The sequence below is a fragment of the Apteryx mantelli genome, chromosome 2 (assembly GCF_036417845.1).
Source record: "Apteryx mantelli isolate bAptMan1 chromosome 2, bAptMan1.hap1, whole genome shotgun sequence".
Taxonomy (NCBI): Eukaryota; Metazoa; Chordata; class Aves; order Apterygiformes; family Apterygidae; genus Apteryx; species Apteryx mantelli.
The window spans coordinates 123,567,921-123,589,319 of record NC_089979.1 but is presented as its reverse complement, the minus strand read 5'-3'; the positions used below and the strand labels follow the sequence as shown (position 1 = coordinate 123,589,319).

The following is a 21,399-nucleotide window of genomic DNA, read 5'->3' as shown; positions in this document are numbered from 1 at the left end:
CTTCTCCCTAGCATTGCTGGTGTGACTGATCTGCCCCTCCAAGTATCATCATATGTGGTTTTCTTTAGTCCTGCTGCTTTCTGGTTTACAAATAAGAGATAATGAAGGACTAATAAGAAGAAGACATAATGAGCTCATCAATGATTGGTAATACAGGGTGCTAATAACGAGTCAAGAAGCCCACAGGCAGAAGCATCCCAAAGGGATTACAAATATTCTTTCACAAGGCTACACATTTGCCTGCTAATAAAATGAAAATGAATAAAAGTATAATAAGCTAATAAAAGAATAGTTTGTAACTTGTGTTCATCTTGGTTTTAGGACCCAAAACTATTTAGAGCATGCCTAGCTAATACAGATTTGGGTTAAGACTAATTTTTAGTAGACTGTCCACCTCCAAGATGAAAAAGCAATATACTGAATGCTTCCATTTGAGTAAGAAAAATCCAACAATTAAAATAATGTAATTGTAGAACAATAAGTTCCAACTATACTAATGCTTTCATGACTCGTTCTCCCAGGAGATTACTCTTCCTGCTCACAAAGAAGCTGAAGTGTTTTTCACCATTTACCAGAAGCAAACGATTTTGTTTATTTTAGAAAGTAAATACAATGTTTCAGAGATCAATAAACTAATTTCTGAAGTGGACTGTCATAACTGTTTATGGCTGATCATCATCATCTCCTTCACAAGCACTGAGCCACAGATGTTTTCTACACAATAATAAATGCTGAAATTACATTCCTTTACTTCTCTGCAGTAAGCCTAACATACACACAGCACCAACCCCTATGTAAAATTTTAGGGCAATGAGAAGTCACACACCATCAGCAAGCAATAATGATTTGGAGATACCACCATCCAGTATTTTAATTCCCATCTGTATCTTTTCCAATGCATCTTTAGTAAATAAATACCAAAAAACAAAAATATGCATGGAGATCTGTTTAATCTACATTCTGATCAGTCACAAATGTTAAAATGCAAATGACAGTCTATATAACATCCAAACTTCAGACAGAATCTATTACTGTGCTTTATCATCTTTAGGTAAGGCAATATATGCGTCTGCTTTTAAGCAAGAAACTATGATGATTATTTGATCATAAAATCTCTTATTTGTCAAGAACCATTTGCACAAACTCACATTCAACCCTAAATGTAGAATTTTTTTCGTTTTTGCAGAATGGCTTTGAAACCAGAGGGATGTGAGCAACTCTATCTTCATGCAACTTCTAAAGGAAAAAAAAAAGTGTTAAAAAAAAAATGTATCTTCAGCCAAGCTGTGCTTCCTTCTCAGCCTCATCACTATGAGGATTTCCAAAACTGAAAACATTTTAATTAGAAGCACCATACTTTTAGTTGCCTTCTATAGCACAGGAAAGAGAGGAAGAAGAGGAAAAAGCAGACAAGAGGAAGGAAGAGTGAACTTACTCAAAAGGAATAAGAGGTTTGATGTGGAGATAAGAACCAAAACAATAGTGCCAAAGACTTGAAAATTTCACTAATTTAGCTTTATGGAACCAGTTACCATGTGGGTGCTCAAAATACCTGGTGAATAATCCATCTGAAAAGATTCTCCATGGCCATTCATTACTAAGGCAAAACAAAACCTGATAAAACTGATGAAGGGCTCCAAGTCCCAGTACTATGATAGCCATTCTTCCAGCTGCGGAGAGAAACTACACGTCTGCCTTGTAAAGATTTCAGAAAAGTGCTGACTTCAAATTTCCAGGCATTACTATGGATGCTGTTTCATATTATAGTTAAACTGTTACTGCAGTTGCCACTGAAACGGGCAGCTTTGCTCTTCTTTCTCTACCACCTCCTCATACTGACTCTGAGGCCCATCTGACCCCATGGAGAAACACTTCAGGGAGTTAAACCAGAAGAGAGAGACACACACACACAGAGATGCACATGCACACAGAGTTTTCTGCTGATTTCTCTCTCAAAACGCCTCTCCTAAAGGGCTAGATGAAGTAAGAACCTGCACCAGGAGCACTGCTTGAGGAGGAAGAGGGCAGGTCTGCCCCTCACAGAGCAGAGCAGCCACTAGCTGGCTCATTTTTAAATACAAAGCCCCAGTCTAACCCTGAGAAAGGTTGTTTTTTCGGCCAGATCCATGACGGTTTCAGTATACTCACAGTTGCACCAACAAGCCAGAAGGCAGGAACCAGTGGAGGAGGAAGAGAGTGGGGTCTTCCCACCTGGGGTTGCTAGAAGCAGGATCATCTCCCCTCCTTCCCTTACATCAGTGCTCATCTGACCCCCTCAGTGAGCTGGTCAGAGAATTAAGTCCTCAAAGCAGGATGTGTTTTTTGCTGTTTCAGATGCTCAAGCTACTACAGAGCCAGATAAACACCAGAGCCTGCACAAAAGGTGGCAGCAGAAGGAAGGGGACAGACTGCCCTTTACAGCTGCAGGGAACCAGCAGATGGGCTCAGCTGAACTGCAAAACTGCTCCTGCCAGCTTTTAACAGTATCGGCTCCCTGATGCAGCTCACTGTTCAGCTCCACAAGTCAAACCTAGAACAAGGGGGAAGTCTACCCCTTAGTCCCACATAAACCTAAACTGGAAGTTACCACCTGACTACAACTTAAGATACAAGCCACTTCACAAGCTGAAGGTTCCGGTTCCCTGCCACATTCCTGATGTGCACTTAATCTCTGAGATTATGAGCCAATCCAGCAACTGATGCATACATTGGCAATAAAAGCTGCTATAAAAACCTCTATGTTTTGTTTTAGTACTACTTTCACAGCCTCCATCAATAAACAGTCAAGAAAAAGGGATATGAAACAGAAGAACTAACAAGCTTTTGACAATTCACAGGAACAAAATTATTCTTGAAATTTACCACTGAAATACATGCATAAGCCTACTTTTTCTTGGAATCATTTTATACCTTGAATTCCAATTTGACTAATGCTTTAATTAAGACTTGGACAATCAAATTCACTTAAAACAGTCTATAAAAACCACCAACCCTATCCAGGCATAGAAGACTTCTTCCAATACAGTGTGATTTGGCACTCTGTGGCAGGTTGAGGGATCCCTAATTAAGCAATGTAAGACTTGTACAGAAATAACGAGAACATTAAGACCATCTTACAGCATAGCAATTATTTGCCAGAAAACATTATCCTCTTACTGCTTTTATCACTAAGATGTAAAATGTAATTAAAATAAAGTGACAGACTTAGCTTGTGTTACATCCACTTGTTGGCTGTACAGCTCACCTTCGGGCAAAATTCAGTCATTAGTATGCAAGCAATAATTTCATACAACTTTTTTTATTTTTAAATCATTACCCTGCTTAATTCCCTCTCTCCTCCACTCCAGTCCCCAACCCAAGCTTCAAAGAGAGTAAGTTATACAGTAGCATTCACAAGCATGCAGTAGCTATGAAAAAGAAAGGAAACCAGTCCTGATCTGGATCCAGTGCAGGAAGAAGGAATGCTCTCCCACCAATATTTTACAGAAACCATGACACAGCACAAGCTTCTGAGAATGTTCTCCAAATTCTTACATTTTCCCCACGAATCTCCTTCCAGTAAAATCTATTCAAGACTTCAAAAATGTGTTTTTACTTCATTATGAAGAGCTTTTTTACCAGTATTCTTGTGGTCCCTTCCATTGCTTCCATTGTTATCCCATCATATTCCCCCAGATATCATGCAATCACACTTGCATAAGAAGAAACATATATATATATACATATATATATACACACACACACGCCCACTGCATATTTTACTCTTCCCATTCCATCTCTTTCTCATGTGTGTATCAGCATGTGCATGCTTTACATATTAATATATATATATATATACACACACACACACACAAGCACAGACTGAAAAGTGAAATTTCTATACCCTATAGCTTTTTTAAGAGAATGTATTTTACCCTGGTGTCCTGATGTTCTGATTCTTTCTGCTTGTCACTCAAGATGACAAAATTTTGACTTAGCTAGTCAGGAATTAGCAAATGTTTTAGCAACAGAATAACACACAGCACATTAAATGATAGCTCAGACATATATTTGCCAGACTATGCTGGTGAGCTGTGATCCAAGTGTGACAGAGATGAGGAAGGGGGAGAAAACGCACAACTGCATTTCATACATTTAAGTGATTCCTAAAGAGTAGCTAGAATGTTCTGCCTTTCATAGTTTCTGTTAAAAGGTGAGTTTAAGTTGTAGAAGCAGCTAGCCTAGCAGCGAATACTTGGGCTCTAACTTTCCAGATGCAGAAACATGCCTTTCCTCAGAAGACACAGTGCTTGGACTCTGTTCAAACTCTAGAAGGTTAAGAGACATGAGTATCCATCCGCCTGTTCGCTGACAACAGTTTGAGAGGCAGACAATTTGCTGTTATCACTTACTGCAGCACTCAAAGTATTAAAAATAGAAAAACAAAAAAACATGAAGAAATGTAGCATTTCTGCTTCCCTCACCTCCTACTCTGCAGTGGCTTTGAAATTAGAGACTTGGAGAAAAAAAAAAGTTACAGAAATACTTTTTTTTTTTCCTAGTTTCTGGCACCTATGTGAAGTATCACTCCCTTGTAACCAGTATTTGGTCTCCAAAGTCTAATTATTGTAGTACTCAAGCTGTTGATCACTTGCTTTTCACAGAGAAAAGCAGAGAGAAGCTTTAAAACATACTTCTAGGTGAAAACCAAATTAGCACAATATGTAATGCTAAACTCAGGGGAAAATCTACCTCTCAGATAATATTACTCAAGTCTCAAAAGATGGGGAAAAAAACATATCAAGAGACTTTGAGACAAATCCCCAGCTCCCTAACAACTACAGAGCTTACTTGCACAGCACCTGTAAGCACCCAGAGCACAGCAGTACATTGCTGTGCCCAACAACCTCCCTGAACACTGCAGTCTTTTTTTCCAGTATTGCCCCTTCTGGGTGCTTCTGGTGCTTTACTTGCTGTCCTCAGACCGTTACCTCTTCCAACATTTTGGCTCTTTACCTCCTCCTGCAGTTTAAAATAATCATTCATTTGGTTCCTCAGTTATGTATACCCACCTCTCAGTCATGGAATCTTTTTATTTTCTTGCAGGATGGGCCTAGGAACCAGAAGAAAACCATGGCAATAGTAGGTTACTAGGCAAGAGTACAAGAACAAGCCTAAAAAGATGCTCCCCATTCCAAGCCCTTCCTGTTTCTAACAGTTTGCAGCTCAGCAATCTTCTGTCACAGAAGCTGTGTCTTTATATTCAATAGCCTCCTACTCACCCAGTCGAGCATTTTTTTCATAATAATTCTTCTAATTGCTTTTCAAATCTATACAGGCTTTTGGCATCCAAAACATCCCATATCAATCTCCAGATTTCAATCATCTTTTATTTTGAACCTTTTATCTGATCATTTCCTTTGATGTTCCCTCATACCCGTATTAACAGCCAGCAAATATTTCCTATTGAACCATTCCATGGCACTCATTAATACTACCCTTCCTTGCTCTTCCTAATTGCCTTCTTTCCCCTCCATCATAGAAGAGGTTCCAGTCTAGTCAGTCTTTCTCCATACAGACTTCATTCTGTACAGAAGAATAACAAAGGTGATGAAAGTACTTTCCCCAGTTTCAGTGTTTCCTTTTCAGAAATGGAAAAAGAATTCCATTCTTCAAGACACGAGCACAAGATAGAGTTATAGAGCAGTTTAAATATTTTTACTTTTATTCTCTATTTCCTTCTTGATCAGTCCTGAAATTCTACAGGCTTTTTTTTGACCATTACCAATTGCTGGACATTTTCACTATTATAATACCAAGATCTTTCTTTTGGCATAATAATTAATTCCGAGTCTCTCAAAATACATAGATACTGCAGAGAGAGCTCAGCATGGAGAGACTGGATGTTAAAAACAAAAGATAAACTTAATTACTAAAGTTTTACGTAAAGGAAAAAAGAAACGATCCAAACTGCATATGATTAAGCTTCAGCTTAATTATTGCCGGTCTGGAATGAGATTTTGGTAATATAATAGACAATTCCACAGAACTATTGATCAGTAGTAAGCAAAAATAGAAAACCAAATCCAGTACTAGGAAATATCAGCGAATGAAGAGAGAACAAAAGTAAAGCCATCAGTGTGCCATTGCACAAGTCTCTGACATCATACGTACTGATAACAGTTCCACTGCTTTGTCACAGAACTTTGTAGGTGCTAAACATTTAAAAGGGTTCAAGAAGCGGCCAGAAAACTTATCAAAGAAGAAATAATTGATGAAAATTAAATATATAAAGATACCATCTCTAGCTCAGAAAGCCTCTGATCTGAGAATCAACAGCAACCGTAAGAGTATTCTAACCAAGTAGAGTTGCACCTTTGTTCTGTCCTTACGCTCTTTACTGGGCACTTCCAGCTGGCCACTTGATGCAGGATACTGTGGTAAAGGGATTTTTGGTCTGATCCAGTACAGCTATTCTTTCTGATGCACCATCCACAAAGGAAAATCCCAGTGTGAAAGTTTCAGCAAGTCCCTCTACACTGAGCATAGGTAGAAGAATTTCATTTTTCTGCAATAGTCTTAATTTTTTCTAGCATAGTTTTTACATTATGATCATCTATTAGTCCCAGAGACTCCCTACCAGGCCTTCTACTGCTGACTGCTTGCAGAAGGATTTATTAAGACTTTCAGGAAACTTTACAAAAAGTACTGTTAAACTGAAAAATAAAATACACAGAACATACAGATAAAAAGTTTGATCTGAAGTTTGTGAACTGTAGGCAGCAGAAAGCTTTGAAGAGTGCATTATGCTACAGTTTCAGTTCTGGACATTATACATCTTGAATCTGCTTAAAATTGCTAGGTTTACCCCTCTGGTAAGGGGGTCCCCCCGGAGAAACTCTGAACCTACATCCTAGCACTACAATCTAATAAGAAAGGGCTTAATGTTCATTTACTCACACCGTATTAACACTTGATAATCACGTTTAGAGCACAAACAAGTTTCTAAACCCCTTCCTTTTAAAATCATGAATTCGCTTATTTGTTACTTCTAGAACAGAGAATATACCCTGACTGACTGACCAAGATCAAGCCAGACACCTGAATACTTCATAAAACTAACCGCTATCACCTTATCAGTCTGCAACTAATAATGCAAGATCCTGCTGATAAGCTAGACATTAATTACAGCATCCAGCCTCCCTCTTCAGGATTTCAAAGTTACTTCAAAGGGTAAGAAAGAGCATCCAGAAGATCCTAAAGACATAAAGTGCAGCTACAGTACACTAGTCAGTACGAAATTCATTTTAATGTTCCACAGACAACATTCCATTGCCTCTGCATCACAATGGACTTTCAGCTTCCTGTACTCCACAGTAATTTAACTTTACCGTCTGTGCCAAAAGCAAAACTCTACACCCAACAGGTTCTTAAAAAATTTTCATTTGTTAAAAGAATAGAAAAAATAGTTAGAATTTCAAGAATTTAGGTTAAAAATGTTACCAAAGTTCTAGGAAGTTTGCTTAAACTTAATAAACAATACTTTGGGTTTTTTACTGCAAGAGTCCTATTGCTTAAGTTTTTACAAGTCTGAAGTACCTTAAGGGCGTATACATATAACAACCTCTAGCTAGAAGCTTCAGCTAACTATAGAATGATTTTTGTAACGCAATTAAGAGTTTCTGTACTACCACCAATCTATCTGACCTCTTTCTATACAAAACAGCAAAAACTATCCAACAGCATAAAGCTCCAGAGTGGATCTCATGCATTCACACTTACATCTTTTCAAAAGAGAAGAAAAAGAGGAGAAGAAATCATCATGGAGTATTTGGGAGTTTGATTTTGGTTTATTTTCTGTTCATTTCTTGCTCAGAGTAAAAGGAGAGCAGGCAGGGATTTACTGTACAAAATAACATAAGACATGAAAGACAAATTCAACTGAAGACACCCCAGGGACATGCAGAAAGATACAAAGAGTGCCACTGCCATATGGCTGGTTTCCACAGTACAGAAGTGAGCAGCCTAGAGCATGTAGCCATCAAGATTGGCAAGAACTTCATTTTGATTATCATCCAAAAGCCAACCTCTTTAGCAAACCTCTGCTTATTTGTTGATTCACCACTAAATCACAAGGAAGAATGCCATCTACTACATTAATACTAACAGGTTCTGCAACCTCTCTATATCATTTGAAGGTCTTTCATAAGTGCTGTCTCACCTCATTTAGTATGCATTAGTCACTGGTATCATTTCCTCTTGTATCCATATACAGACCTGACCCTGCTAGCCATGCAAGAAATGGAAGAACAGCAGCAATAATTGCATTTTTTTCTGAAAACTTTTCTTGAATAGCAGTTTGGTTTATTTGATTCAAATAGAAACATGCAAAGAAATCCTGATCAAGCTTGTTTAAAATAATATACTACAAATATTCTGTTTCAGGAGAAGAGGCCAAAATAATAAGCATACTATACAGACTGATCTGTGAACAAAAATAAAATACAACATACATTCATATCAGAAAGGGATCTTCAGATCCTTTCTTCATATCATAAAGTTAGATCTAGATTTAGCTATACAGCTGCTTATGCCTGCAAGAATCCAGAGGGACTTCAGGTAAGGAACAAAGTGTCGTAAGAGATCAAAATACATTATGAATGTTTTTATAAAATATTATTATGGGATTATATAGTATATATAAATAAAATATATTATGAATAGCACTGGGCTACAGCAGTATAAAAACAACATTTAACCATCCAGCATAAGAACTGAAAGACAGACTACTGAAATATTAAGAGTTGTTTATTCTCCTCAAAAAAGGTTTTTCTTTATTTAAATAGAATAGCTTCGTGGCAATTCAACATCGCCTCAAAGAAAAAAAAAAAAAAAAAAAGATTGTTTCTGTTGTACTTCAGACACTTCAATGACTGCCAGTCTCCCTAAAATACCACCTAGCTGCTCGGAGTCTAATTTTCAAAGACACTCGGAATCATGACTTCCACCACAGTTAACATAGGATTAATGTTCTCACCATCTTGGGGAGGTGGGCAAATAAAAAGGAACCTTTTCCACCTGCAGTCATATTTATATATAATTTTTAATATTTATAGAATAAACAGTCATGAAGAAAGAAAACATTTTCATTCTGGTAAGGATATCAATAAAAGTGCTTGGAAGACTGAAGATAGGAGCAAAACATATTTTGTTTTAGTAACTGTTTTAGCTTAATATTAATTAATACTAAAAGCATATATAAAATGAACAATATATTCATTTGCTTCTGATCACAGCATTCTGTTTAATTATTTATTTTTAAATCCCTTCCACTTTCAAAGTCCATTCTAGCTTAAACAAGATTTATGTCATTACTACTTCGGGGCAAGGAACTCCTCCCCCTCCCCCCATCAGTGTGCTATTTTTGAAGTACCTGTCCAAAATATTTATCTGTTTGAGGAGAAAAGATTCAGACATCACTTCCACAGAGAGAAAAATAATATAAATCTTCATAGGATGACCTCTTTCAGATCTGGTAGACTTAAAGCTGTCCACCGTTAACAGCTACATGAGTCTTACTATGGAAGAGCCATTAACTCTCACCAACTGGACTCCCAGTAAAATTAGTATTAGTTAACATTTTAAGTATTATTCAGGATATTACACAGGTATTTGTTTATAAAGTGTTCATCCAACCATTCAATAACCATCTACTGACAACTTACGAAACTCACTTCATGAATTTCACCTAATTCCCATAAGTCCACTATGATACAATATTTATTTACTGAAAAAGAAGCCTGACTGACTTTAAAAAAAGTCTGCTCCTTCTAAGCAGTAGGTGAGGAAAGACAGCTTATTATTTCTTATTATTTTTATTCATAGACCTCTGTCTAAATACGAACACGCCAAATACAGCAGCCAATCATCCAGACAATGCTGTTCTTTACTTACACTACTTAAAACAATAGTTATTTCCTCTCTCCTAATTATTTACCTTAGAATTACCTTCCGTGTGATGTTTGGCACAGGATCGAAGCTGAGTTATCCAGTATTGTTTCTCCTTTGCATCAGCAGCTAGAACAGAAACAAGAGAACAAAGGGAATCACACACAAACAAACTGATTTTTTGCGTAAGAGAAGGTAACAGTTTTTAAATATATATTATATATACTATTATATGTGAGTGTGCACATATGAATGCATGTATTACATATAATGTGTATGTGCTATTTATTGGTCAGGACACATGGTAAATCCTAACTTGCACTAATTAAATATGCACAAATTCTTAAGAACAACATGTCTAAATCTCAATTCAAGATGCTGTAGCCAGTTAGAAGAGAAGTTTATGAGGATCCTTCACAGTTATCTCCTCCAAGTGTTACTAAAGGCATAGTTACCCCAAGAAGGTGTTTTTAATCCACTTTTGCTTTACTCATCTCTTTCTCTGAAGGTAAGGGAGCATACCACAGCATTTAAATCAGTGAAACCTCTATACTAAGGCTGTCAATCAGCTCTTCAAGTTAGACAAGCTACCAGTTCCCCAGAAAATTTTGTACTTTTTTAAAAATATAGTTTGACTAAATCTCTCTTTAAACCCCTATGTTATTCTCATGCAACATAAAGAAACAAGAATGAAAAAGTTTCCCCCAGCCATCTTTGAAAGTCAGCTCTAAAAGTTATTGAAAATATTGTCTGCAGTCTATAACTTTTTATATAAGAGAACTCATATATTCTATATTATCTTTCTTACACTTCAGAACAAGAGAACGCAAAATTTTATGTTAAAGGTGCAGTAAATGATTCCAAAATTTACAGGAACAGAGTATCTTAACAGTGCTCCATTGGCATTTTTACCTTCTTCAACTCACCAGCAGATTCATTATTGTACATTAGCTGCAGGATGATGGGAAGGGGGAACAATATTAGAAATAAAATGCTATGCTGTGGGCAGCAGTGAAAACAATTCTTGCATCCTTTGGACCAAAGAAGATACACTGTACAATCAAAATGCCACTAACAGCTAGTGGGAAGAAGATTCTTGAGGCATCTTCTAGCTCTAATATTCTATACATTGTAAATGCATGCATATTTAAATCCACATTACTGGTCCACTGTGCTTTATAATTTAATACGCAACAACATAGCAATACAATCACTTTTTTCTGGCAGTACAAGGAAGTAAGAAATGAGAAGAGAGGCAGGAAAAGGAGTGGGGCAGAACAACAACTCCACTGGCACTTTAAGCAGCACTGTACCTCTCAACTTATACATCTCTCCATTAGCAGAGTAGACCACCAACATGTGCGGCGCTTCATCACTGGGCGATATTATAGCTCCAGCTAAAGACAAGGTTCCTCGTGGCTTCTGGTTTTTACTTTGTTCATTCACGAAATACTGCAGAATCCCCATCTCAAAGTCCAGCACAAAGTACCTGTTCAAAGAAATTGCAATTGTATAGTATTTCTGTTAAAGGGTTTTACATGCAGTTACTCAGAGAAGCACAGACTGATCAAGGTCATCAACAAAAACAAACGAGGTTAAAGTCTTTTTTGTAAGAACTCCATTTTATAAGGTACTGTTATTTGTGTGGTAGGGTTTTTTTTTTTCTTTTTAAAAAAAGGACAGGTTTTAAGGGTTTTTTTAGATTAATGGTGAGGTTCACACAAGAGGTGAAGCAAAGAAAAGAATTTCTAATTGAAGAGGCTTCGTTGAAAAAGTATCAGCACACATCTTAAATTCCATTTCCAAGTGGAAGTCATGTACACTATTACACAAAGCAATTACTTAACACTTTTTTTTTTTTGCATTTATAACCTTGAACTACATGCTTCCTCCCTACAGCTAGTCTTTTGAAATGTGATACAGTGTTTTCACAGAGGGATGAGCGCAATTAAAGACAGCATAATATTTTCACCTGTATGATCCTATTTCATACGAAGATGTTATGAGCAGGACTTTGAAGACTGGCCAAAGCAAACAAACATTCAGTTCCCATTAAACGCTAGGTAGCAAGTACAGAAGCCCACCTATAAGACGACAGTTAGGAGGAGAGGGATAGAAAAGCCTAAAGTCTGCTTGGTCACTCTGCTAACAAATTCTAACAACAAGGGAAAAAACTGTATACTGATGATCACATATTTAGGACCAGGAAGTATTCAGTCAGTAAAAATCCAGTAACTACCAAGATTTAAAAAAAAAAAAAAAAAAAAAAAAAAGAGTTATTCAGAGTCACAGTACACTGAGGACGGAGACAGAAGAAGGGGGGAGCATAAAGGGGGTGAAAATGAAGGGGAAGAGCCTAACAACTCTGCCTGAAAACTCTGCCAGGACTTTATTCTGACATATAAGCGAAAAAACTAACAGACTAAGCATATAACTGGAAGGTACTTAGTTTGATGATCATCTAGTTCCTAAATTGGTTATTCTTAGAGTCTGTTTTCACAGGATTTTGAGGAAAGTCTTGGGAAGTTAAAGCAGAGAAAGCAAATGCTTTACGTAACAAAAGCAGAGAATACATTTAGAAACAAAGGGATGCCCATATTCCTATTTAGACTTACTAAGCTAAGTAACATTTCTTGTTTGTAGAGCGCTAAGATTTTGCTCCCGAGGTAACTCTGTGGGGAAGCGAAGCGCCAATGGGTCCCTCTCGCTAAAGCCTAAGCGGCCTTCCCTTCCCTCCCCTGCCTCCGTCTTCACTCGCTCACCTTTGAGTGGCACAAACCATTCCACAATAAACCAGCTGCTGCAACTGCACGATCATGAAACAAAAATAAACTCAAGTGCCTTGTGCAGGTGCACTAAATAAATGCAAGTGAAAACGCTTCAACTTAGTGTCTCAGTCTTAAGACTTAGAATGTAATTTTTTTTTAAATCTTATCTTTAACAGCACAGATCTTACATTCCATTTCCAAGCAGAAATCATGTACGCTATTATACAAAGCAATTATTTAATACTTTGCAACTCTTTCCGCACACACAAGAAAAATCTTTCGTTCTCCTTTCAAGAGCAACACACTTGGGAAGAAAAGGTCCTTTGAGGCTATTAGAGCAAGAAGTCTATTAAGTTACATTCGCACCACCAGCACTTCAGCAGCTCAGAAATCTTTGTATACGCCCCCAGGCGAAGCACCCCCAGAATGAACGCAGCACCACAAAGCTGCACTTCACATTGCTACAAAACTACCCCAGAGAAGTAAACCAGCCATACTGGTATAATGACACCCTAGGGTAGCCACTTCTACAAATCCACATATGCAGAGATGGCATCCTTCCAGATTGCTGTCATCACAGCTACAGCTGTTAATCCAACCTTCCAGCCAACCATAACTCGTTTTACGTATAGTACCAGAAAAACAGAACATTTTCATTGGCCTTGTACCTTCAGCTTTTAGGACTTGCGATGATGTCTTAACTGCCTGTAAAAGTATGCAACATACTTTTAGTGCAAATTTTCAGAAAGAAATAACCACCAGATGTTGTGAGCCTTCGCATTGCCCTCTCCAAGCATCCTACCTTCTACGCAGTCCCAGATCAATCGGTTTCTATTTCTGCCAACTTTGAAAGCCACAAGAGAAAAAAAAAACAAAAAAACTCATCTACAAAAACATAAATCTTGAGTATCCAGCAAAAGCTGGTTATGTCAACACAACAGCTTTCCTGCGACTCTGGAGAGGCCAACAGCTCAAGAATTTCAGTCACCTTGACCATGACATTACTTAAATCACACAGAACCAAGTATTTGCTCTTCGAGAGTTTGGTGCACAGCTCCTCCCTCCACCTTGCACACAGCCGTATCACAGAAAGAGACAGACAGCAGGAAACTGCACAGACACCGAGAGTCTCACATCAGAAGCAGGGGGATAAGGCACTTTAGGAATAGGTCAAAGGATAGGATGAGGCAGGAGAAGAAAAAAAGCACCAAATGTTAACCTAAGCAGAGAAAGACTTCAGAGGGAGGGAGGGGGGAAAAAAAGAAGAAAAAAAAACAAAACAGAAAGAGATAGAAGCAGCAGCAGCTTCCGAAAACATTTTCTTGAGTCATACAGCTGATGACCCAGTTCAGACCATCACAAAATGCAGGAAAAATAGGATACTAGAGTCTTTCATTCTGAGGATAGAAAGGCAATACATATAGCAGGGCAGAAGTAAAAGAATGGCATGTATCACATCTTAGAAGCCTTATGTTACTGTATCAAAAGAACAGGGACATCTTGAGTTCCAGAAATCACTTGTTCTGCACACCAGGGAAATAACAGCACTGACCTCTCTATAACTGATTAATCTTGCCACATTATTCTTTCTACTGCCCTTCCTAACATAGCACACATTTACCCATGATGTCATATTTCTGTAATTAACTTTAAGGTTAACATTGATGAGAACTTTTCACATACTCTTTAGAGAATAACCAGGTGGGAGGTAATAGAGCTGAGCTATGCAATACTGACATGCATAAAAATACAGTTAGTGTTACACAGAAATGATTAAATAACTGACAGCTGTCCAAATGACCAAACGTCCAGTTGACTGACAGCTAAGTATTTCCATTATTCCGAATGTGGACAAAAATCAAATTTTTTTTGTAATTAATATTCATTAGAAGAGTCCACTTAAAGCTAGAGCATTATTACTTTAACACACAAAAATTGATTAAGCGCTATTTCATGTGGACATGTAAGAACTATAGGCAAGAACAAGCAGGTCCTTTCACAGAGGGGCAACCTTGTCCAACAAACGTCTCATTTCGGCCTCAAGCCCATCCACAAAGCCCAGGCTTCCGGCTCCAGCTGACCAGTTTCGCTCCAGCTCCTGGGATGCCCCCAGGACAGCCCCCTCTCCCACTTCCTTCAGGCTGCTTGCCACAGGCCTCGCTGCAGCCCTTGCCGTCTCTTACCAGGCACTTCATCTCCCAAAGAGACCATCTGCAGTTAATCCATACTCTCTTTCAGATTTTCTCTTTGTAAGCACCACACAGCAAGGTAAATCAAATACCCCCAAATAAATTGATTATATTTCTGTATTTTGCTCCTGAGTTGCTTTCAATTCAATTGATTAATGAAAGGACACTGAACATCTACAAGTGTATTATATAACACACAACGGAAGAGGCAGTTTGCATTACTGTTCGCTAGATGTGACAGGATATTTTCAAAATATTTAACTTCAATATCTGTAAGTACCTGACAGCTATCTGAGTACAGCAACCAAATTCATATACATTACCAAATGATATCAGTTACAAGATAAAACATTCTACCACCTTCTGCCACCTAAAATTTTATTGCTGTTCTATCAAATTTTAAAAAAAGCCTGACACTGCCAGAATTTTTGCAAGTTAAAATCTTGTCAACGTGACCTGATAATGACACTTCATTTCTATTCTACCTGCCATATTTCAAAACTTGCTCTCTCTCAGAATTAACTAACTTACTTTTACAAATTATGTAACTACCTGCCAATTAGACACTCGCCATGGAAAGTTTCACTCCTATCCCGTTACCTGCTCACTTTGACAGCCACTCAAAAACCATCAACAACAAAGTCAAGCAGAACCAGTACTACCCATTGGGAAGCAGGCTGCCTTCTAAGTCCTTGGGGCGAGGGGAAGAGTCCCCATTCAAGAGCGGCTTAAGAAAAGGGATTGTTGTGACATTGAAAAGGTGCCTAAACACTAGTGGTGTACCAGGAGATCAAAATGGTCTACCAGCAGAACCTCTCAGAGAGCAACAGCTATACAGTTCTTCCGTGAGCAAATGCTGACATTTTCAGCATTGTCCCAGTTTGAGGCGATTTAAAACAAAACACACACACACAGAAGCAACCATGATATGAACATTTCCCATTTAATTTTCTCTACTTATTGGGTAAAGAAATTTCATTTGCACATGTCCAGTAAAATAAAGCATTTCGATATTCTCAAAAAGAAATGCATTTTATCTTAATAAAAAACAAACCAAAACATTTCTAGGCATTCCAACACTCAACTGCACATCCATAACATCGTGCACTGCCCACAGAAGCTGTCACTCACATGTAACCTGCAGTGCTCCCAAAGGTACGCTCCTGACAGAAAAGCACCTCTTACAATAGCTTCCTTCTTTTCACCTCTTATCCTGAACACACTTCGGAAACTAACCAACTATCTTAAAATAAGATTTTATATTACTCTTTAATCCCAAGAAGTTTTCAAGGGAGGACTGCCAAATCTTCCTAATGTTTTGAATCCCACCACCCACTCCCCGTTAATCAGTTTTCTGTTCCAGATTATGGTATCAAACTGGAGGTTGCACAAAACATGACACAGTTCATAAAAAGACTTTTGCCACTGGACAACTGCAATCCCAGTCAAGTCTTCAACTATGGACATTTCACAATCTGCCAAAAACTCATCCCATCTGAAAAGCAGAATTGTATTAATTGCGTCCTTGGGTTCCTAAACTAGCCTGCTGGAGATCCATGCTACACAGATTGTGTCTAATCCCAGAGCTAATTTGTTTAAAATCAGTATGGGTGCCTGAATACTGCACAGTAGCATAGGCAAATCCTTTGATTAAAGACAAAATCTTCCATAATCTCCAAACAATAAAATGTTTTACCTTACACAATGACCTAACCCAGCTGCTATTTCTGGATGGAAAAGCATGCTGTGTTTCTACAGAAGGCTGGCCTTGGTTTCAGCTTTTTAGAGAATCTTTCTGTTACTTTCCCACTAATGGATAGAGGAACCTTTCTCTCCAAACACCACTTTAGCTTTTCCCCAGACCCACTTTTCTCCTAAATCAGTCTCACAGTATGTACTTCATGGTCTATTTTTTATTTTGCTTTAACCACAAAAATGCAAATAGTTCAAGTGAAAAAAACTTGATTTGAAACAGCACAGAGTCTTTGCTCAAACTTAAATCCTCGGTAGTTATCTTCTCCAGCATGTTAGACAAGTAATGATTCATGTATTACTTCTCAGACCTCTGAATTTATTATTCCAGACAATGTGAGAAGTTCTATGCTGCACTATACGTTTCAGCATCAAATTAGCTCAAATATTCACCAAGAGAATCTTACTGCTTTCTCTTCTATCACTTTGTTCTTAAAGTCTCTGGGAGTTTCCAGGCAGATGCTACTTGCACGCTGCTCCAATTTTCATCCAATCACTATATCAGCTGCATTTTCTTCAGTGTTTCCATAACCCTCAAAAAGGCAGCATTTTCAAGAATAAGGAATCAAATTACTGAGCAACTCTCTTCCTTCTTATGTAATTAAAAAATTGTGGGATAGAAAGTAAATTATTCTATCAAAGAAAAACAAAGTTTACTGTTCCAGTAACTGAAACAGATGTCACACAATTATTTCATTTTATGAAACTGTGTTTTGTCAGGACATAATTTTGGAGACATTTATGCAGCTACTTAAGTTTTTAATAATCAAATCCTTGATTTTCAAATGTGTGTGCAGTGCTTTATCTTTACCAGCATGAATAATTCCATTAATACTATGGCTCAAGGCAAAAGAGAAAAAAATCATCTCTAAAGCTGTCATGGAAAGACAGGTGGCTGGGAGAACATGCTTACATTTAAGTAACTGTTTAACCTCCTGTATTCATTGAGATTCTCCAATCTGTCATTTCCTAACAAAAAAAAACGTAAGAACGCATTGAAATGACAGAACGCTCACACAGAGGGATAGGGATTTCGTGGGCAAGGACAGAGAAAAGGTTCAGAGCTGAGGCTGCTGCCATGAACAGCACTTGGGTGCCGTGCCACTGAACTGGCTGGCTGCCCAGTGCTGCCTCATGTCATTCGTATTCCCTCCCACCTTCCTTTTTATTTGTTCCAAGTTTGCTACTACTTAAATTAGGCAGACTCCACTGTTTGTACTGCAGATCAGAGAGAAAAGGCTAGCAGGGACAGAACTGGGGGAATAACCGGGCCAGCGTAATCTTAATTCTGATGAAATTATAATCCAGTTTGATTGAGGTCGCAGATCAAAAACAGAGTTTGCAGTTAGGAAAGACCTGTGCAGGAAAAACAGCTACGATATAAAACAAAACGGTGAATAGAATACCTCCATGTCATTTCTAATAACTTGAGTGTAAGGAAAGGAAGTTAAGCTTTAAAAAGCCATACTTTTAAGCTATTCTAAAACAACATACAACAAACACATATAACACAATTAGCTACACACCCCAACGCCATTCTCTGCTTAGCAGGGAAGGCACTGGTCCGTATGACACAAGACTCTGCTGATAAATTGGTTCTCACTGAAGCCAGATCCACAGAATAGTCATTTGGGCACCAAAATAAGCAGCAGCTGCTTGGCCCATCCTCTCTCAACACCTCATTTCCATCTGATCATGGAGCAAGACTTTGTTCCTTTGAGAAAGTAAAATTAGAGAGGCCTGCTTATGAACCTGAACGGACAACTGCATCTCTGCTCCAAGTCTCCCTGCAGTGTCCCAACTATCAAAAAAACCCTCATAAACAAGAAGGCTCTCAGAAATCAAGCTCTTCATCTTCTAAGTTTTCCCAAAATCCACTTAAACTGGACTTTACATTAAGATGTTTGGATTTCATCTAGTCATCCCAGGAGGATGCAACTGAGTAGAATGCTTCTGCTTCACTTAGTTAAAAAAGAAAAAAAAAAATTTACAACCAGAAAGTGCCTTAAAGACTTTCCAGAGAAATAACTGTTCGGAGAACCTATGAGAAAATTAGGTGAGGAAAAAAAAAAGTAAATAAGATGAAAGCAGATGAGTCATTTTCTAACTATAACAAATCACCTACCAAAAATGCCCCCCCCCCAAAAAAAACTAAACATCAGGAAAAAAGAGTTTCTCCCCTGAAATTAAAACACATATACATTTTTAATGAGGTATTTAGTTATGCCTAGGTTGTGAAAGCAGCTTTTGCATACTAGCATTTTTAATTCTCTCTACTCACATTAGCAGTTGTTAAAACTGCTGCTGACCCAACAGCTGCATCACCACAAAGTTTTCAAGCTCTTGCAAAACAGTGTCAACCATACACACCACACTTTAACCTATGGCCAACTTAACTACTCTTTTCTGGAACAAAAGGACAGACCAAGAACGGCAGACAATACAGAAATATTTGGCCTTCTATAAAAAGACAGCTTGTCACTTTGCTTGCTTGTTACTTTCTGCAACAAGATCCCCAAGACTTGATAGGCTTGGCATGCGGACTTTGCAGCAAGAATTGTCTAGCATCTTGTGTCAAGTCATCTCCACAAAGCAATTACAAAGCACAATATAAAATGAACAGTTGAGAAAGTGGCCTAACATATCAAAACCACAACTTTTCAACAAGTCAAATACTATATTCCAAAAGCTTAAAATGTTGAATAAGACGGCTCTACCTACACACATTAAATGCACTATAACTGCCTTTTTAAAATGTAAGCATCTCACAGACCTATTTGAAAAAAAAGCAATCAAAGGAAGATGGCAGTGAATGCAGTCACTGTGAACGCAGCTGCTGTGAGCACTGACAAGTCCAACAGCGACCGATACTACTACGCATCATTCTTTCAACAGTCTCTGCTTCAAACAGTGATGGACACACACATACACAGGATTCTCCATCAGGACACATTTCCAGGAAGGCCACACATGAAGACAGACCAATAATGAAGTTACACTTGACCAAGGGCAGTACCTTCCAGGGATACTTAACCAATCTGATAGCCTTCTCTGATGGAATGACTGGCTGGGTAGATGAGGGGAGAGCAGTGGATGTTGTCTACCTTGACTTCAGCAAGGCTTTCGACACTGTCTCCCAGAACATCCTCATAGACAAGCTCAGGAAGTGTGGGCTGGATGAGTGGACAGTGAGGTGGATTGAGAACTGGCTGAATGGCAGAGCTCAGAGGGTTGTGATCAGCAGTGCAGAGTCTAGTTGGAGGCCTGTAGCTAGTGGTGTCCCCCAGGGGTCAATACTGGGTCCAGTCTTGTTCAACTTCCTCATCAGTGACCTGGATGAAGGGATAGAGTGCACCCTCAGCAAGTCTGATGATGATACAAAACTGGGAGGAGTGGCTGATACCCCAGAGGGCTGTGCTGCCATTCAGAGAGACCTGGACAGGCTGGAGAGCTGGGCGGAGAGGAACCTCATGAAGTTCAACAAAGGCAAGTGCAGGGTCCTGCACCTAGGGAGGAATAACCCCCTGCACCAGTACAGGTTGGGGGTTGACCTGCTGGAAAGCAGCTCTGCTGAGAAGGACCTGGGAGTGCTGGTGGACACCAAGTTAACCATGAGGCAGCAATGTGCCCTTGTGGCCAAGAAGGCCAATGGTATCCTGGGCTGCATCAGAAAGAGTGTTGCCAGCAGGTCGAGGGAGGTGATTCTCCCCCTCTACTCAGCCCTGGTGAGGCCGCATCTGGAGTGCTGTGTCCAGTTCTGGGCTCCCCAGTAGAAGAGGGATGTGGCACTACTGGAGCAAGTCCAGCGAAGGGCTACAAAGATGATTAGGGGACTGGAGCATCTCTCTTATGAGGAAAGGCTGAGAGAGCTGGGCCTGTTCAGCCTGGAGAAGAGAAGGCTGAGAGGAGATCTTACCAATGTGTACAAGTATCTGAAGGGAGGGTGTCGAGAGGATGGGACCAGACTCTTTTCAGTGGTGCCCAGTGACAGGACGCGAGGCAACGGGCACAAACTGAAACACAGACAGTTCCATCTGAACATGAGGAAAAACTTCTTTACTGTGAGGGTGACAGAGCACTGGAACAGGTTGCCCAGAGAGGTTGTGGACTCTCCTTCTCTGGAGATATTCAAGACCCGCCTGGACATGATCCTTGCAACGTGCTCTAGGTGACCCTGCTTGAGCAGGCAGGTTGGACTAGATGATCTCCAGAGGTCCCTTCCAACCTCAACCCTTCTGTGATTCTGTGATTTCTGCCTACAACTTGCCATATTCTGCAGGAGGCTTCCCAGACTGAAAGAAAAGGTGTGACCTCTGCCAGTGGGTTGGGGGGTTTTTTGGTTTTTTTTTTTTTGGTTTGGGTGTTGGGGTGTTTTGGGTTTTTTTTTGGGGGGGGGGAGTACTTGGTAGTATAACATCCATAAAGGGTTCAAATACATCCATTTGACAGCCTGGTTCTTGTGTGGCATGGTGGGAGAGTGGCAAGTACAGCCACCTTGTGCATTATCCCCATAAAGCACACTCACAGTGAGCAGCCTAGGATTGCTGCTTCTGCACCAGCACCATTATGCAACAAAGAGGAACAGCTGCCAGCAAATGCAATGGGTGACTCAAAAACAAAACAAAACCCCCCAAAACATAAAAAGCCCACCCACACCAAGAATACAATTGTTTTTTCTTTCTAGAGTTTAAAGAAAACTACATCCCACTGAACTTGCGTGAGCCAGCCATGTCTGAATCACAATTTAAACTCAAAATCCTTAC

The 21,399-nt window shown here is 39.1% G+C and overlaps 1 protein-coding gene across 1 annotated transcript in view; it reads right to left on the bottom strand.

Annotated features, from left to right (window-relative positions):
• The window catches only part of OSBPL10 (oxysterol binding protein like 10), a 125,455-nt gene that overhangs the window by 78,436 nt on the left and 25,620 nt on the right, over nt 1–21,399 (bottom strand). The window contains exons 2-3 of the mRNA XM_067291466.1: nt 11,241–11,416; nt 9,977–10,056 (exon numbers count right to left, since the gene is read on the bottom strand). Of these exons, the coding sequence (XP_067147567.1) occupies nt 9,977–10,056; nt 11,241–11,416 (256 nt within the window). The remainder of the gene's footprint in view (nt 1–9,976; nt 10,057–11,240; nt 11,417–21,399) is intronic.